Genomic DNA, 18,631 nt, shown 5'->3' on the forward strand with positions numbered 1-18,631 from the left:
CAGTGGCATGCCTGGATCGTTTGTGCTATCCAAGGAATTCCCCATAATCTCAACTAGTCCTCAGAACTGCGTTTTTCACCACTACAGTCCAAGGGTACAATTTTAGCTTAATCAACTATAGATTTAAAACACACATGGAATTGAATCATCTTCAGATTTAAAAACACTCATTGAACTGAACCTTCATCTGCTGAAGTCCCATCAGTTGTTTAAAACACTCACACATGGAATTGAATCATCTTCAGATTTAAAAACACTCATTGAACTGAACCTTCATCTGCTGACGTCCCATCAGTTGTTTAAAACACTCACACATGGAATTGAATCATCATTTAGATGTTACATCAACCCAAAACCTAACCCAAGCCGAATCAACAGTATGAAATCCCATCAATTACATTTCTAATCCCCAGACTGACCTTTGATTTCGTCGAGACGATCTTTCCGTACCAACCGCGAGTGACCAGACTAATCAGACGATAAGAAGAGGGGAAAAATCAATGCGCGGTCATTTTCCAGCTGTACATTGTGGGCCCTTTTTTCCCATCCTCCTGTTCATAATCAGTCTAATTCTGATTTCGCGGTTGGTCAGAACCGTCTTGAGAAATCCCGGGTTTCCGGCACCAAATGACAAAACATAAATTTCTTTACCCGTCAGTCTGGCCTCAATAAAAGTCGAGATGGATTTGCTGGTACAGCATTAGTTATTTTATTTGACTTGCAAGTCTGTCTCAATTCACAGCGGTACAAAACACATCTTGCTTTCTGTACCTCCGGAATCAAGTGAATGTGTAAGACAAAGAAATCCCTACTGATACACACAAATGGCATCAAGTTTCACATACACGATTCCCATAGGTCATCCTATACCCCTCCTGACCTGGCCATACATCCTAATTGGCTCACTTCCAATCCCTTCCTCTGGCCCCCTATTACCCAGCATCCTTTACCCCTCCATAGCTGGACACACCTCCTCTCCTTGCTTTGCCATGCGGTCTGAAATCTTTTGTCTGTGAACTCACCAGGCTGAGACTGGCCTATCTCTACATTACAGTAACTAATATCTCTAAAGTAACTATTTTATATCACATTCGTCAATTGGACTCGAAACGTTAGCTCTTTTCTGTCCCGACAGATGCTGCCAGACCTGTTGAGATTTTCCAGCATTTTCTCTTGCGTAGCTGCAGTGATGTCAGTGTCTGGGTGGAGCTGGGCTACTGTTTGACTTTTACTTTCGTTTTGAGCTGTAAAGCTACTTTGTGGCTCTGTTTTAGGTTTCGTTTTCAGAGTTGGAGAGCTGCATTTAAATCAAGCAGCTGTGTATTGATCTCTCTCTGCAATCTAAAGAATGTCTTCAGCTCACTTGATGATTTCAAAGTAATACCTGTTTCTATAGAGCTTTTAAACCTGCTGTCTTTGTAAATCGGGTTTAACTTATGGATGTTGCTAGGAAAGGTATTAAGGGTTACCTATAGAGTATTGTATCTGTGGGGTTACGTGTGTTGGTAGTTTTTTTTAAATAAATATTTTAATTTAAATTTTTACATATTTTCAACAAAACCCGCACCCTGACAGAAAAAAGAAAAACAAAGAACACATAAATAAACATCTTACAACTACATCACGAATTCCCCCAATATATAAACCCCCCATTCAGCAATAATAAACAGTAGTAAACACAAAGTACACCCCCCTCCCCCGAGTTGCTGCTGCTGCTGACCACCTCCTACTGCTCCGCTAGAAAGTCTAGGAACGGTTGCCACCGCCTGAAGAACACTTGCACAGACCCTCTCAAGGCAAATTTTACCCTCTCCAATTTAATCAATCCTGCCATGTCGCTGATCCAGGCTTCCACGCTTGGGGGCCTCGCACCTTTCCACTGTCGCAGAATCCTCCGCCGGGCTACCAGGGACACAAAGGCCAGAATACCGGCCTCTTTCGCCTCCCGCACTCCCGGCTCGGCCGATACCCCAAATAGTGCTAACCCCCAGCTCGGCTTAACCACCTTAGACACCGTCCTCGCGATGCCCCTCCAGAACCCAACCAGCGCCGGGCACGCCCAGAACATATGGGCGTGATTTGCTGGGCTCCCCGAGCACCTCTCACACCTGTCGTCCACCCCAAAGAACCTGCTCAACCTCGCCGCTGTCATATGCGCTCTGTGAAGAACCTTAAATTGTATCAGGCTAAGCCTGGCGCAAGGGGAGGAAGAATTAACCCTACCCAGGGCGTCCGCCCACGTACCCTCGTCTATCTCCTCCCCAAGCTCCTCCTCCCATTTACCCTTTAGCTCCTCCACCGGGGTCTCCTCCTCCTCCTGCATCTCCTGGTAGATCGCCGAGACCTTGCCTTCTCCAACCCATACCCCCGAGAACACCCTATCCTGGATCCTACTGGAAGCAGCGGGAACTCCCTCACCCGCCGTCTTACAAATGCCCTTATCTGCATGTACCTGAAGGCATTTACGGGGGGAAGCCCAAATTTTTCCTCCAGCGCCCCAAGGCTCGCAAACGTCCCATCTATAAACAGGTCCCCCATCCTTCTAATTCCTGCCCTGTGCCAGCTCAGGAACCCTCCATCCATTCTCCCCGGGACGAACCGATGGTTCTCTCGGATCGGGGACCAAACCAAAGCCTCTACCTCACCCCTGTGGCGTCTCCACTGCCCCCAAATTTTCAAGGTCGCCGCCACCACCGGACTCATGGTGTACCTTGTCGGCGGGAGCGGCAGCGACGCTGTCACCAGCACTCTCAGACTCGTGCTGACACAGGACACCATCTCCAGCCTCTTCCACGCCACCCCCTCCCCCTCCATTACCCACTTCCATATCATCGCCACAATGGCAGCCCAGTAGTACCCACACAGATTAAGCAATGCAAACCCCCCTCTGTCCCTACTCCATTCCAGAAACACCCTTCTCACCCTCAGGGTCTTTTTCACCCACACGAATCCCATGATGCTCCTGCTGACCCGCTTAAAAAAGGCCTTAGAGATCAGGCTGGGGAGGCACTGGAATACAAAAAGGAACCTCGGGAGCACCGTCATTTTCACCGACTGCACCCTACCAGCCAACGATAGTGGCAATATATCCCACCTTTTAAACTCCTCCTCCATCTGCTCCACCAGTCGCGTCAAGTTGAGCTTGTGTAGGGCCCCCCAGCTCCTGGCCACCTGGATCCCAAGGTACCGAAAACTCCTTTCCGCCCTCTTCAATGGAAGCTCATCTGTCCCCCTTCCCTGGTCTCCTGGGTGTATCACGAAGAGCTCACTCTTTCCCACGTTGGGCTTATACCCGGAAAAGTCCCCAAACTTCCTGAGGATCCACATCACCTCCGGCATTCCCCCCACTGGGTCCGCCACAGACAGGAACAGGTTGTTAAACGTTTTAGTTGATGTGATATGAAGAGTCTAAAGTTCTGTTCCTTTTTCACCAACACACATTTATTTCATTCCAACAGACTTTGCACAAAACCCTAACTACACACCACCTGACAGAGGCCACCTGAAGCCCCTTTACATATCAGTGTCAATTAATGGATACTTAACATAAATGAGACAACTAATTGCAATGTCTCTTAACCCATTACTTAACAGTCTCCCCTTCCTTGGAGAAAAAATATAATTAGGTGAAAACAAAATTTCAAGAAACTCAAAAACACACACATGATTCCCCCCCCCCCTTTTTTTCAGTTTTTTTTTGTTTGGACGAGAAAGAAAAAAAAACAGTCACAGAAACAAGCGCCCTTCATTAACAATATCCAAAAGTTTCTGTGAACCCGACTCTCTTTTCTTAAAATAGTCTGACAGTTGATAGCTGCTGTCGACCCATTTAATTTTTGTTATTTCCCCTCTGTCCAACATCTGCTTCAAACTTGTGATGTCTATCCGTAACCTCTTTTCATTGACACTTTTTGTAGAGTGCCCATTTTCCCACAGGGATTTATTGTCAATGTGACAGTCAATAGGTATATCACCCAAATCCCCTAATCCCAAAATTTCTATCAATATCTGACTTATATGAAAGACCATATTCACCGCCTCTACAAGGCTTAACGTCTCAGCAGCCAAAGTGCTTTTTACCACTCTCCTTATTTTCTTTGTTTCCCACACAAGCGGGCAACATTTACCATTGTTCCCCAAAAGGAAAATTATAAACCCTCCTCCGCTTGAAACCTCATCACATAAATGTGCGTAGGACGCATCACTACAAACTATGAGTTTCAAGTGCCGACGGTCACCTAAAACCGGGAACTTCAAAACACACTCCTACATTTTTAGTTTGGCCAACGCTTTATTTGCTCTTATTATGTCTTCCACTTTGTGATCATTCATTTTTATACTCAACTCTAAGACATCAAAACTCACGTCCGGTCTAGTCTGTCTACCTAACCAGTTCAGTTGCCCAATTAAACTTCGCAGTTGCTCTTTTTCTATCTTTGAAACCATTGCACCTTTTTGTGAAACTCGGCCACGACTAATTGCTATTGGGCTGATGCTTTCCAAATAAGATTGCTGACGTAAAGTTGCCCCTAAACTGTTGGGGAGGTTTTAAACTAATGTGGCAGTTGGTTGGGAACCAGATTAGGAAGTTAGGGGTCGGTAAAGAAGCAGCAACTAAAGCCAGTAAGGTACTAGATAATAAACTCAATGTGACTAAGGGGAAGAGTAGACAGGGAAGAGATGATGAACGCAAAGGGACAGGTGGTCTGAGGTGCATTTGTTTTAATGCGAGAAGTATAGCAGGTAAGGCAGATGAATTTAGGGCTTGGATTAGTACTTGGGAATATGATGTTATTGGTATTATGGAGACTTGGTTGAGGGAAGGGCAAGATTGGCAACTAAATATCCCAGGGTATAGATGCTTCAGGAGGGATAGAGAGGGAGGTAAAAGGGGTGGAGGAGTTGCATTATTGGTCAGAGATGATACCACAGCTGTGATTAAGGAGGGCACGATGGAGGATTCGAGCACTGAGGCAATATGGGTAGAGCTAAGAAATAGGGAGGGTGCACTAACATTGTTGGGACTTTACTACAGGCCTCCCAAACGTGAGCGTGAAGTAGAGGTACAAATATGTAGACAGATTATAGAAAGATGTAGGAGCAATAGAGTGGTCGTGATGGGAGATTTTAACTTCCCCAACATTGAATGGGACTCATGTAGTGTTGGAGGCGTAGGTGGAGCAGAATTTGTAAGGAGCATCCAGGAGAGTTTCTTCGAGCAGTATGTAAATAGTTCGACTCGGGAAGGGGCCATACTGGACCTGGTATTGGGGAATGATCCCGGCCAGGTCGTTGAAGTTTCAGTCGGTGATTACTTTGGGAATAGCGATCACAATTCCGTAAGTTTTAGAATACTCATGGACAAGGACGAGAGTGGTCCTAAAGAAAGAGGGCTAAATTGGGGAAAGGACAAGTATAACAAAATTCGGCAGGAGCTAGGGAATGTGGATTGGGAGCAGCTCTTTAAGGGTAAATTCACATTTGAAATGTGGCAGTCTTTTAAGGAAAGGTTGATTAGAGTGCAGGACAGACATATCCCTGTGAAAATGAGGGATAGAAATGGCAAGATTAGGGAACCATGGATGACGGGTGGAATTGTGAGACTAGCTAAGATGAAAAAGGAAGCAGACATCAGATCTAGGCGACTTAAATCTGATGAAGCTTTGGAGGAATATCGGGAAAGTAGGACAAGTCTCAAATGCGCAATAAAGAGGGCTAAAAGGGATCATGAAATATCTTTGGCTAACAGGGTTAAGGAAAATCCCAAAGCCTTTTATTCGTATATAAGGAGCAAGAGGGTAATTAGAGAAAGGATTGGCCCACTCAAAGACAAAAGAGGGAATTTATGCATGGAGTCAGAGGAAATGGGTGAGATTCTTAATGAGTACTTTGCATCGGTATTCACCAAGGAGAGGGACATGACGGATGTTGAGGCTAAGGATGGATGTTTAAATACACTAGGTCAAGTCGGCATAAGGAAGGAGGAAGTTTTGGGTATTCTAAAAGGCATTAAGGTGGACAAGCCCCCAGGTCCAGATGGGATCTATCCCAGGTTACTGAGGGAAGCGAGGGACGAAATAGCTGGGGCCTTAACAGATATCTTTGCAGCATCCTTGAGCACAGGTGAGGTGCTGGAGGACTGGAGAATTGCTAATGTTGTCCCTTTGTTTAAGAAGGGTAGCAGGGATAATTCAGGGAATTATAGATCTGTGAGCTTGACGTTAGTGGTAGGCAAACTGTTGGAGAAGATACTGAGGGATAGGATCTATTCACATTTGGAAGAAAATAGACTTATCAGTGATAGGCAGCATGGTTTTGTGCAGGGAAGGTCATGTCTTACAAACCTAATAGAATTCTTTGAGGAAGTGACAACGTTAATTGATGAGGGAAGGGCTGTCGATGTCATATACATGGACTTCAGTAAGGCGTTTGATAAAGTTTCCCATGGCAGGTTGATGGAAAAGTGAAGTTGTATGGGGTTCAGGGTGTACTAGCTAGATGGATAAAAAACTGGTTGGGCAACAGGAGACAGAGAATAGTGGTGGAAGGAAGTGTCTCAAAATGGAGAAAGGTGACTAGTGGTGTTCCACAGAGATCCGTGCTCGGACCACTGTTGTTTGTGATATACATAAATGATTTGGACGAAGGTATAGGTGGTCTGATTAGCAAGTTTGCAGATGATACTAAGATTGGTGGAGTTGCAGATAGCGAGGAGGACTGTCAGAGAATTCAGCAAAATATAAATAGACTGGAGAGTTGGGCATAGAAATAGCAGATGGAGTTTAATCCAGGCAAATGCGAGGTGATGCATTTTGGAAGATCTAATTCAAGAGAGGACTATATGGTCAATGGAAGATTCCTGGGGAAAATTGATGTACAGAGAGATCTGGGAATTCAGGTCCATTGTACCCTGAAGGTGGCAACGCAGGTCGATAGAGTGGTCAAGAAGGCATACAGCATGCTTGCCTTCATCGGACGGGGTATTGAGTATAAGAGTCGACAGGTCATGTTACAGTTGTATAGGACTTTGGTTAGGCCACATTTGGAATACTGCGTGCAGTTCTGGTCGCCACATTACCAGAAGGATGTGGATGCTTTAGAGAGGGTGCAGAGGAGGTTCACCAGGATGTTGCCTAGTATGGAGCATGCTAGCTATGAAGAAAGGTTGAGTAGATTAGGATTGTTTTTGTTGGAAAGACGGAGGTTGAGGGGGGACCTGATTGATGTCTACAAAATTATGAGACGTATGGACAGGGTGGATAGCAACAAGCTTTTTCCAAGACTGGGGTTGTCAATTACAAGGGGTCACGATTTCAAGGTGAGAGGGGGAATGTTTAAGGGAGATATGCTTGGAAAGTTTTTTACGCAGAGGGTGGTGGGTGCCTGGAACGCTTTGCCAGCGGAGGTGGTAGAGGCAGGCACAATAGCATCATTTAAGATGCATCTAGACAGGTATATGAACGGGCGGGGAACAGAGGGAAGAAGATCCTTGGAAAATAGGTGACAGGTTTAGATAAAGGATCTGGATCGGCGCAGGCTGGGAGGGCCGAAGGGCCTTTTCCTGTGCTGTACGTTTCTTTGTTCTTTGTTCTAACTTAGTCTGTCCAATTTCCAGTCCAATATATTTAAATGCACCGGAAGCTTGACGTCCAACCCTGAATTCTTTCCTCAAACCAGAGATTACAATAGCTTCAAAATCACTAATCCCACCCCACAAAAAATTGACATGCATCATAAAAATGATAGAACGATTTCCTTTATAGTGCCAGTAAAACATTGCAGGATCTGCTTTCAACTGGCAACAGCCTAACTTTAACAAAACTGACCTTACCAAAAAATACCAGACTCTAGATGCATCATTTAATCCATATACACATTTGTTCAACTTCAAGAGTACCCGTTCTGTGTTAGCTGCTTCTTTAGGAGGACGGAGAAAAATGTCTCTCTGGAGCTGATGCCCCTGCAAAAAGGCAGCTTTTATTTCTATAGATTTGCATTCCCATGCTTTTGTGGCTAATAGAGCCAAGAAGATCTTTAAAATAACCTTTCCTGCTGTAGGTGAATCTACCCTTAAATCCTGATCTTCTAAGTTTTCTTCAAATCCTCTTGCCACAAGCCTGGCCTTTGTCTCATAAGTTCCATCCGGAACAACCTTTTCCGTGCAAATCCATCTGTGGGATAGAGCTCTTTGTCCCCTATCGGGTACTTCCGTGTATACCCCAAATTCGCTCAAACTATGCAATTCTTGCTGTTTAGCATCTTTGATAGCTTTTTCATGTAATTTATTTGAAGCCACCAAAATCTCACGTGCAGATGGGCTTCTACTCCTATTAGTATTCGTAGTCTTACTCATGTTCCGAGATCTTGATAAATTACGTCCCCTCTCCCGCCTGGTAACTCGTTCTGTACTGATACTGCTTGATCTTTCCCTTCTGCTGTGGGACGTCCTTTCAATAGTTCTCGACCTTTCCTGCGGACCTGTTCACTATCCGATGTACTCTCTGAACTGGCACTGCGTTTCTGTGCCCTCCATTTTTGAACTACATTTTCCCAATCCATTGTCTTGACTCCTTCCCCTGAATGCTGTACATTCAACCATGTTTATACTTTCCAGTGGCCTTCCCTGCTCTACTAATAACAGTTGCATCCTTCCATTGACTAGGCCCTTCAGGCAAGTATGTCGCTTTTGTACCAACTTTTGGCAGTTGCCCTTTTGAAAAAATGGCCTGTTCTAATTCATCAGAAGTGTTGTGTTCCTCTACAGGAACCCTGTCAATATCAGTTAACTGGTCCTCATAGTTCTGTAACACATGGGTACCAGATGACTCTGGTTCCTCGTCATGTCTGTCTGCTCTGTCTAAATTTGAAAATTTGTAATCTGTACCCATTATCCTTGATGAATGCATCCTCACAGTTTGATTACCAAGTTGCAAAATAATTGTTTTGCTATCTATGTCTATGATCTTCCCTTTCCATTCATTAGAATTGTCTCTCTTATAGTATACCATGTCTCCTTGCTGAAAAACGGCATCTGAATGCCATACGTTATGTCTTAAAGCTCTGCGAATTCTTTCAGAGACTTCTGCTTCCAAAAAAGCTTTTCTACTGCTATGTAATCCCTCAAGGATCAGTGTTGGGCCCGCAGTTGTTCACAATTTACATAGATGATTTGGAGTTGGGGACCAAGTGCAATGTGTCAAAGTTTGCAGACGACACTAAGATGAGTGGTAAAGCAAAATGTGCAGAGGATACCGGAAGTCTGCAGAAGGATTTGGATAGGTTAGGTGAATGGGCTAGGGTTTGGCAGATGGAATTCAATGTTGCCAAGTGTGAGGCTATCCATTTTGGGGGGAATAACAGCAGAATGGATTATTATTTAAACGGTAAGATGTTAAAACATGCTGCTGTGCAGAGGGACCTGGGTGTGCTTGTGCATGAGTCGCAAAAACTTGGTGTGCAGGTGCAACAGGTGATTAAGAAGGCTAATTGAGTTTTGTCTTTCATTGCTAGAGGGATGGAGTTCAAGACTAGGGAGGTTATGCTGCAATTGTATGGGGTGTTGGTGAGGTCACATCTGGAGGATTGTGTTCAGTTTTGGTCTCCTTACCTGAGAAAGGACATATTGGCACTGGAGGGAGTGCAGAGGAGAGTCACTAGGTTGATCCCAGAGTTGAGGGGATTAGATTATGACGAGAGGTTGAGTAGACTGGGACTGTACTCATTGGAGTTTAGAAGGATGCGGGGGGATCTTATTGAAACATATAAAATTATGAAGGGAATAGATAGGATAGATGCGGGCAGGTTGTTTCCACTGGTCGGGAAAAGCAGAACTAGGGGGCATAGCCTCAAAATAAGGGGGAGTAGATTTAAGACCGAGTTTAGGAGGAACTTCTTCACCCAAAGGGTTGTGAATCTCTGGAATTCCTTGCCCAGTGAAGCAGTTGAGGCTCCTTCTTTAAACGTTTTTAAGAAAAAGATAGATACCTTTCAAAAGAATAAAGGGATTCGGGGATATGGTGTACGGGCCGGAGAGTGGAGCTGAGTCCACACTGATCAGCCATGATCTCATTAAATGGCGGAGCAGGCTCGAGGGGCCAGATGGCCTACTCCTGTTCCTAGTTCTTATGTTCTTATTTAAATGTTCAGCATAACCAGAGCTAATTGTAGTCCCCTCCCAAGCTGGAGGCTGGTCATCCAAAATGGACAGAATTTTAGGATTTTTACCAAACACTAATTGATAAGGACTATAGCCCACAACCATCTGCAATGAATTATTTGCATGTACCGCCAATGCTAAAGCTGAATTTAGCCTGCAATTTGGTCAACCTGCCAAAATTTTCCAAAGCATGTCATCGATGACAGCATGATTTCTTTCACAGACACCATTACTAAATGGGCTTTCTGCAGCCGTATTCATAACCCTGATATCCACGTTTTCACACATATCCCTAAACTCATCATTAGCAAATTCTCCCCCATTGTCCGTAAGGAATTCTGCCGGTGGACCCATTCCTGTCCCTATCCATTTTTCCACGATTTGATCCAGAATTACTCTCTTTTCTTTACTTCGTACGAATTGACTAAATCTGGTTGCTAAATCTACAAAATGCAAAATAAATATATTATTTGCTTTATCCCAGATCTTAAGGTCCATGGCCACAATGTCGTTCAAATCCCTGGCCAAAGGTAGGGTTACTATCGGTCGTGCTGGTGTCCTTCTGTACTTCCTACAAACTTCACAGTGGTCACAAACCTGTTCTATCAGTTTAGTATAGTCGTCATCCCTTACCCCTGCATCCTTTATTAAATTTTTCAGCCTCCGAGGAGTCGGATGTGCAAATTGCCTATGCAGTTTTAATACCACAAGCTTTTTATCAGCTAAAGTCCCATTTTCAACTGCCATTAACACATCCTTAACCACTCTACTTGAAATATTATTTGTGAGTAATGGAATACAATAGTGTCCCGACTGTGTAAATTGTAAGTCCACCGTCTTTCCAAAAACTGTTGCCTTATCCTGTTCCATATCCAGTTTCATGTGTGCTTTCTTCATCGACGGTCTGCTCAGAAGCAAAGGTATCTCACTTGATACAACATCCGTGCTAATGAAATGATTCACTCTGGCAATATTGCAAGGGATCACCACTCTTTTCAGCAACTTCAGAGTATTATCATCCCCAAACCTGAAACTTGTGGAACTTTCAAATTCCTTAACCTTGTTACGATTTTCAGCATTCAAGGAGTCCAGATAACATTTTAACCAATCAATTCCACACACAGTAGATGTGCAGCCACTATCCAATACAGCACAGTTGAAGGATTCTGCAACCAATACTCTCATTACCGGCGTAAAACTGCTTGTCAATAGGACAATGCCTTCTTTCTGGTCACTATCTTTTTCCTCTTCTGACTTTTGCGTGTCATGTGTCGCTTCAAACACTCAGTTGGACAGTTGAAAATATTATGCTATTGAGAGTCACATCGAAAACATTGATTTATCATGCCCCATGCATTACTGGGGTTCATCTTCCTATTGTAGATTCTAACTGGGTTTCTGTCTTCATAATTTCCTTGTCTCCGTCTCCTTCTATAGTCTTGCGCCCTGTTCGTAACCATACGATTTTGCCATCATGTTAGTAGTGTATCTTCCATATTCTGCCTTATTGCAGGCTGACCTATTTGGGTCATCAGAGCCATCGGAATCAAATGTTTCCCCAGAAACTTTTGTAAAGCTTTTGTCATCTGTTCGAATAAGGTATCCTTATCCGTAAACTGAACTCCTGTCAAAACCAGGAGCGTATCCATGTTGCTCACTCTAGCACAGTCAAGTAATTTAAAGGCCAACACAGACTGTGGAAATTCCAGATTGTGTTTCTGCAGCCTTTTATATAGTCTGCCAAATTCCATTATATAGTCTTCCATAGAGATATCCTCCATTCTCTGGAACTTATCGAAATCTGACCATGCTTCATACGCACTTAACAAGTCATCTTCCTTATAAATCTTATCCATATAATGTAATAAAGTCTCCAGACCTTCTTCTGAGTCTAACTCTTCCAATTCCAGCTCAGAAAGCACTTTGTTTCGGATTTTACTGCCATAAGGTAGAGAAAGAGCCAATGCCATACCTTGTTTTCTCTTCCCCAAAGCAGTTACCTTAGTCCGCATAACTACTGCACTTCTCCATTGGTCGTACGATTCCCTTTCAGAAAATAAGGGAGGATAGTCATATCCAGCCATCTTTATCCTCGGTTCAGCCATATATCCCTTTTTTTCTTTTCTCACTCACTCCTTGGTTTGATCTGGAAAAGTTGTATCTTTCAACCCTTCACATTTACACAGCAACCATCCTCTGCTCCCAATTGTTAGACATTTTAGTTGCTGTGATATGAAGAGTCTAAAGTTCTGTTCCTTTTTCACCAACACACATTTATTTCATTCCAACAGACTTTGCACAAAACTCTAACTACACATCACCTGACAGAGGCCACCTGAAGCCCCTTTACATAACAGTGTCAATTAATGGATACTTAACATAAATGAGACAACTAATTGCAATGTCGCTTAACCCATTACTTAACACAGGTCATCAGCATACAACGATACCTGGTGTTCCTCCCTCCCCCCGGACCAGCCCCCTCCAGTTCCTGGACTCCCTTAAAGCCGTAGCCAAAGGCTCAATTGCCAATGCAAATAGCAAGGGGGATAGGGGGCACCCCGCCTCGTCCCCCGGTACAGCCGAAAGTATTCCGACCTCCTCCGATCCGTGGCCACACTCGCCACCGGGGCTTCGTAAAGTAGCCTAACCCAACTAATGAACCCCTCCCTGAACCCAAACCTCCTCAACACTTCCCAAAGGTACCCCCACTCCACCCTATCGAAGGCCTTCTCCTCGTCCATCGCCGCCACTATCTCCGCTACCCCCTCCACTGCAGGCATCATGATTACATTAAGGAGCCTCTGCACATTGGTATTCAGCTGCCTTCCCTCCATAAAACCCGTCTGGTCCTCGTGAATCACGCCCGGGACACAGTCCTCAATTCTGGTAGCCAACACATTCGCTAACAGCTTCGCGTCCACGTTGAGGAGTGAGATTGGCCTATATGACCCACACTGTAATGGGTCCTTGTCCCGCTTCAAGATCAGCGAGATCAGCGCCCTGGACATCGTCGGGGGCAGGGTCCCCCCATCCCTCGCCTCATTGAAAGTCCTCACTAGTAGAGGGCCCAGCAGGTTCATGTACTTCCGGTAAAATTCCACCGGGAACCCGTCTGGCCCCGGTGCCTTCCCCGCCTGCATACTCCCCAGCCCCTTAGTCAGCTCCTCCAGCCCTACTGGTGCCCCAAGCCCAGCCACCTGCTCCTCCTCCACCCTCTGGAACCTCAGCCGATCCAAAAATCAATGCATCCTCCCCTCCTCCGTCGGGGGCTCAGACCTATACAGCCCCTCATAAAAGTTATTCCCACCGCACTCCGCACCGTGTCGCCCCTGTTATCCCTAACTCCCACAATCTCCCTCGCTGTCTCCCGCTTCCGAAGCTGGTGTGCCAACATCCGGCTAGCCCTCCCCCCGTACTCCTACACCACCCCTTGTGCTTTCCTCCACTGCACCTCTGCCTTCTTGGTGGTCAACAGGTCGAACTCGGCCTGGAGGCTTTGTCGCTCCCTGAGTAGTCCCTCCTCGGGGACCTCTGCATACCTCCTATCCAGCCTTAAAATCTCCCCCACCAATCTCTCCCTCTCTCTCCTCTCCTTCCTCTCCTTGTGGGCCCTAGTGGAGATTAGCTCTCCCCTAATCACCGCCTTCAGCGCCTCCCAGACCACCCCCACCTGCACCTCCCCATTATCGTTAGCCTCTAGATAGCTTTCAATGCACCCCCGGATCCGCCCGCTCACCTCCTCATCCGCCAGCAAGCCCACATCCAAGCGCCACAGCGGGCGTTGGTCCCTCTCCTCCCCTAGCTCCAGCTCCACCCAATGCGGGGCATGGTCTGAGATGGCTATGGCCGAATACTCCGTGCCCTCCACCCTCAGGATTAGTGCCCTGCTCATAACAAAGAAGTCTATCCGGGAGTAGGCTTTATAGACGTGGGAAAAAAAAGAAAATTCCCTGTCCCCCGGCCTGACAAACCTCCATGGGTCCACACCTCCCATCTGGTCCATAAACCCCCTCAGCAACTTGGCCGCCGCCGGCCTCTTACCCGTCCTGGACCTGGAGCGGTCCAATGCTGGATCCAGTACCGTGTTAAAGTCCCCCCCCCATTATCAAGCTCCCTGCCTCCAGTTCTGGAATCCGGCCCAACATGCTTGTTGGTAGTTGATAAGACGTTGACTGTGTTTATAAAATGTTAACTGGGTTCATAGAATAAACAATATTTTGTTTTAAAAATACTTATGGTCTCTGTTGCATAACACCTGGAGAGTGGACCCTTGTGCTCCCCATAACCAAAATCTGTTCAAAGTCGTGGGTCAGGTGAACTCCATGATATACTTTGGAGTTTTCTAAACCCTGGCCCATAATACACTCTCAACATCCTGGAGATCACCATTGACCAGAAATTGAACTAAACTAGCCATATAAGTACTGTGGCTACAAGACCAGGTCAGATGCTAGGAGTCCTGCGGTGAGTAACTGTAATAAGTCCACGGAGGCAGAAGTCCCTTCACCAGAATCCCTTTTATTAACAAAACCAACGCAGTACAACCATGTGCATTCAGTTTGCTATTTACACTGGGAGAGGATCTGACACTCCCTGTTATATGCAAAGAATTGGCCCACTAATCAGGGAACTCATATTCCAATTGGCCAATCCCAAAGGCCTGGTCTAAGTTGTTCACCTCCTGACTCCCCAAAACAATCTCCAAGTCACCAGTCAGGAATGTGATGGAATACTCTTCACTTGCCTGGATGAGTGCAGTTCCAACAACATCGAAGAAGCTCAATGCCAACTAGGACAAAGCTGGTACCACTTGTTTGGTACCAGTTACACAAGCACTTACTCCCTCCACCACCGATGTTGGAGCAGTGTGTACCATCTACAAGATGCACTGCAGGAACTCACCAAGACTCTTTAGGCAGCACGTTCGAAACCCACTACTGATATCATCTGGAAGGAGAAGGGCAGCTGATACCTGAGGACCTGCTACTTGGAGATTCCCCGCCTAGTCATTCATCGACTGACTTGGAATTATATCGCTGTTCCTTCACAATTGTTGGGTCGAAATCCTGGAACTCACTCCCTAACAGCACTGTGGATGTACTTACACCTCAGGGACTGCAGTGGTTCAAGAAGACAGCTCACCATCACCTTCTCAAGGGTAACTAGGGGTGGGCAATAAATCATGGCCTAGCCAGCGACACCCACATCCTATCAACTAATTTTTTAAAAATTAGACAGTTGTTGATTCTGATAGTTTTGATGTGTGTCCTTCTGACATTCTTAGCTCTCCATGAAACATCATTATGAATACATGCATTAAAAAAATTAAGTGGAAATACAAGCCACAGATCTTTGGGGCAAAAATGTTTATGTGAATTTGCACTATACTGTGATCAACACTGTCTGTTTCTGTGTGCTGTTATTGCGAACTGTAATGTTGACCTGTATGTTTATTTTGCAGTTGTTTGATGGGGTACGTTAATAGTAGCCTCTCTGTGTTTTATGTGGAAAAGTTTCAGCTTACAGAACCGAAGGACAATGGGTCAAAGTCACTGGGATTCCAAGTAACCTATTGCAGGTATAATATTGTTGAGTCTTTTTATCTCTGTGTATATTGTTACGGACAGGAGGGGTTTAATTTAAACAGCTCTGACTTCTCCTCACACCACCTATCTGTAAACAGAAAATTGGTTTAGATTTCCCCCTTTCCAGTTGATGGTGTATTTTCCCAACCCTTTCAGTTTTGGGGTGATCCAATTTTCTATTAATAACTCCACATCAAACTCAAGATAGGATGAACTAAAATGATTAATTTATTTGCACTAACTCAAATACGAGAGATGGGGCAGAATGTGACCTCCGTTTCCTTCATACAATAAAGATGGGATAGAAAACAGAAAGAGGTACAGGACATAGCTGCAGACAAAAAAATTAATTATTATTTCACATGAATCCAGAGTTCAGAATCAAAAGTTCATTGGTGTATTAATTCACATAGGTTAGTTGGCTGAAGCTGATGTTGGGTAACCAACTTTTCCAGTAGCAATGAATTCCTCGATGGGAAAAGCATGTAGAGATGAATTAGTCTTGTAGGTTCTGGTGCAGAAGTTTCAATGGAAAACAGCACAGGTGGGAATTATTCATAAATCCAGACAGAACCCACTTTAGCTGCTGCCCGCTCGATGAAAAAGGCATTCTGCCTTTTTTTTAACGCAAATACGGGGAGAATGTGCAAACTTCACACGGACAGTGACCCAGAGCCGGGATTGAATCTGGGAACTCGGCGCCGTGAGCCACTGTGCTGCCCCCATTTGCATTTGTTTACATCCCCCTGCCGGCGTCCATCGTGGACCTTGTCCACGCCACCAGCGTAGGGGTGGGGTGGGGGCAGACCACGACGTTCAGATTGGCACTCAGCGCCAATCTCGATTTTCCCCCGACGCCCAATTCTCCGTCCCATAATGGAACGCATTCCATTTATCCTGGGATGGAGAACCCCGCCCTGTATGTTGTTAAGAAGCAGTTAGATATAACACTGGAGCGAAAGGGATCAAAGAATATGGGGTGGAAGGTGGGATCAGGCTATTGAGTTGGATGTCAGCCATGATTATAATGAATGGCGGCGCTGCAGGCTCGAAGGGCCAAATGTCTTCCTCCTGCTCCTATTTTCTATGTTTCACCCTTTTTAACTTAAGATTTATACATTCCCACTTTGCAACCATCAGAAGCAAGAACCTTTGCTGTGCTCAAACCATTTCTGATGGGGAATCTAGGGTTAAAGTGTATTGTTTAAAGCCAGATCTTTCAGGAGTGATATTGGGAAACACCTCTACACTCTAAGGATGAGAGAATACTGGAATTCTCTTCCATAAATGGCAACTGATGCTTGATTAATTGTTAATTTTAAATCTGAGATTGATATTTTGTTAATGAAAAATATTGAACAAAGGCAGTTATGTGGAGTTTGGTCACAGATCATCAATGATCTCAAGGAGCTAAATGACTTATTCCTGTCCCTATGACCCGATGGGTCTAATTCCTAATTTATGTGGCTTGGTTTCATGGTGCAGATCATCTTTTAAAATTGAACCAATTGGACAGACAGCTTATTACTCTTCAACCCATGAGTATCTTGTTCGATGAAGGAATGTACTTTGGCCAAATTCACAGAAGATATACTAGAGTGCTGATGAATGATCACAGACCTGAAATGTTAATTGTTTCTTTCTCCATGGATGCGACCTGACCTGCTGAGTATTTCAAGCATTTCCTGTCTGAATTTGGTACTGAACTAACAGTTGTGGAAACCAAGAAATTACAGAAAGATGTAGACAAAATTTCAAAAGATAAGGAAAATTATTGAAACCATTCTGGAGAATTCTGCAAGCATTTACACTCAGGAGCACTAAATAGGGTCGAATTAGGTACGTACAAATCAAAAGTTTTCTCAGAATATCAGTATAGTTTCCTTGCTGTGGTGCAGCACAGCTAGCAAATCCTGATCTGTATTATTAAATCAGGAAGGTATGAGTCTGAGGCTGTCATACTGCATGGTGTAGAGCTCTGGCAAGGTTGTGTCTTGGGTACTTCATTGTGTTGTGGTCTTTAAGGCAAAAAATAAATTTTTCAGCATCACTGGTACTTGGAAAAGTAGGGTCATTATGCTAATTTATTCTCTAAGAACATAGAACGATACAGTGCAGTACAGGCCCTTCGGCCCACGATGTTGCACCGACATGGGAAGTCAAAAACAAAAGCCATCTAACCTACACTATGCCATTATCATCCATATGCTTATCCAATAAACTTTTAAATGCCCTCAATGTTGGCGAGTTCACTACTGTTGCAGGTAGGGCATTCCACGGCCTCACCACTCTTTGCGTAAAGAACCTACCTCTGACCTCTGTCCTATATCTATTACCCCTCAGTTTAAGGCTATGTCCCCTCGTGCTAGCTATTTCCATCCGCGGCAGAAGGCTCTCACTGTCCACCCTATCTAACCCCCTGATCATTTTGTATGCCTCTATTAAGTCTCCTCTTAACCTTCTTCTCTCTAACGAAAACAACCTCAAGTCCATCAGCCTTTCCTCATAAGATTTTCCCTCCATACCAGGCAACATCCTGGTAAATCTCCTCTGCACCCGCTCCAAAGCTTCCACGTCCTTCCGATAATGAGGTGACCAGAACTGTACGCAATACTCCAAATGCGGCCGTACCAGAGTTTTGTACAGCTGCAACATGACCTCATGACTCCGGAACTCAATCCCTCTACCAATAAAGGCCAACACTCCATAGGCCTTCTTCACAACCCTATCAACGTGGGTGGCAACTTTCAGGGATCTATGTACACGGACACCGAGATCCCTCTGCTCATCCACACTTCCAAGAATTTTACCATTAGCCAAATATTCCGCATTCCTGTTATTCTTTCCAAAGTGAATCACCTCACACTTCTCTACATTAAACTCCATT

At 44.9% G+C, this 18,631-nt stretch overlaps 1 protein-coding gene across 2 annotated transcripts in view; it reads left to right on the forward strand.

Annotated features, from left to right (window-relative positions):
* The window catches only part of LOC140431052 (anoctamin-9-like), a 368,406-nt gene that overhangs the window by 307,079 nt on the left and 42,696 nt on the right, over positions 1-18,631 (forward strand). For both annotated transcript variants that reach the window (XM_072518965.1, XM_072518966.1), the window contains exon 22: positions 15,621-15,737. In XM_072518965.1, coding sequence (XP_072375066.1) covers positions 15,621-15,737 — 117 coding nt within the window. The remainder of the gene's footprint in view (positions 1-15,620; positions 15,738-18,631) is intronic.

The sequence above is a fragment of the Scyliorhinus torazame genome, chromosome 10, assembly GCF_047496885.1.
Source record: "Scyliorhinus torazame isolate Kashiwa2021f chromosome 10, sScyTor2.1, whole genome shotgun sequence".
Lineage (NCBI taxonomy): Eukaryota > Metazoa > Chordata > Chondrichthyes > Carcharhiniformes > Scyliorhinidae > Scyliorhinus > Scyliorhinus torazame.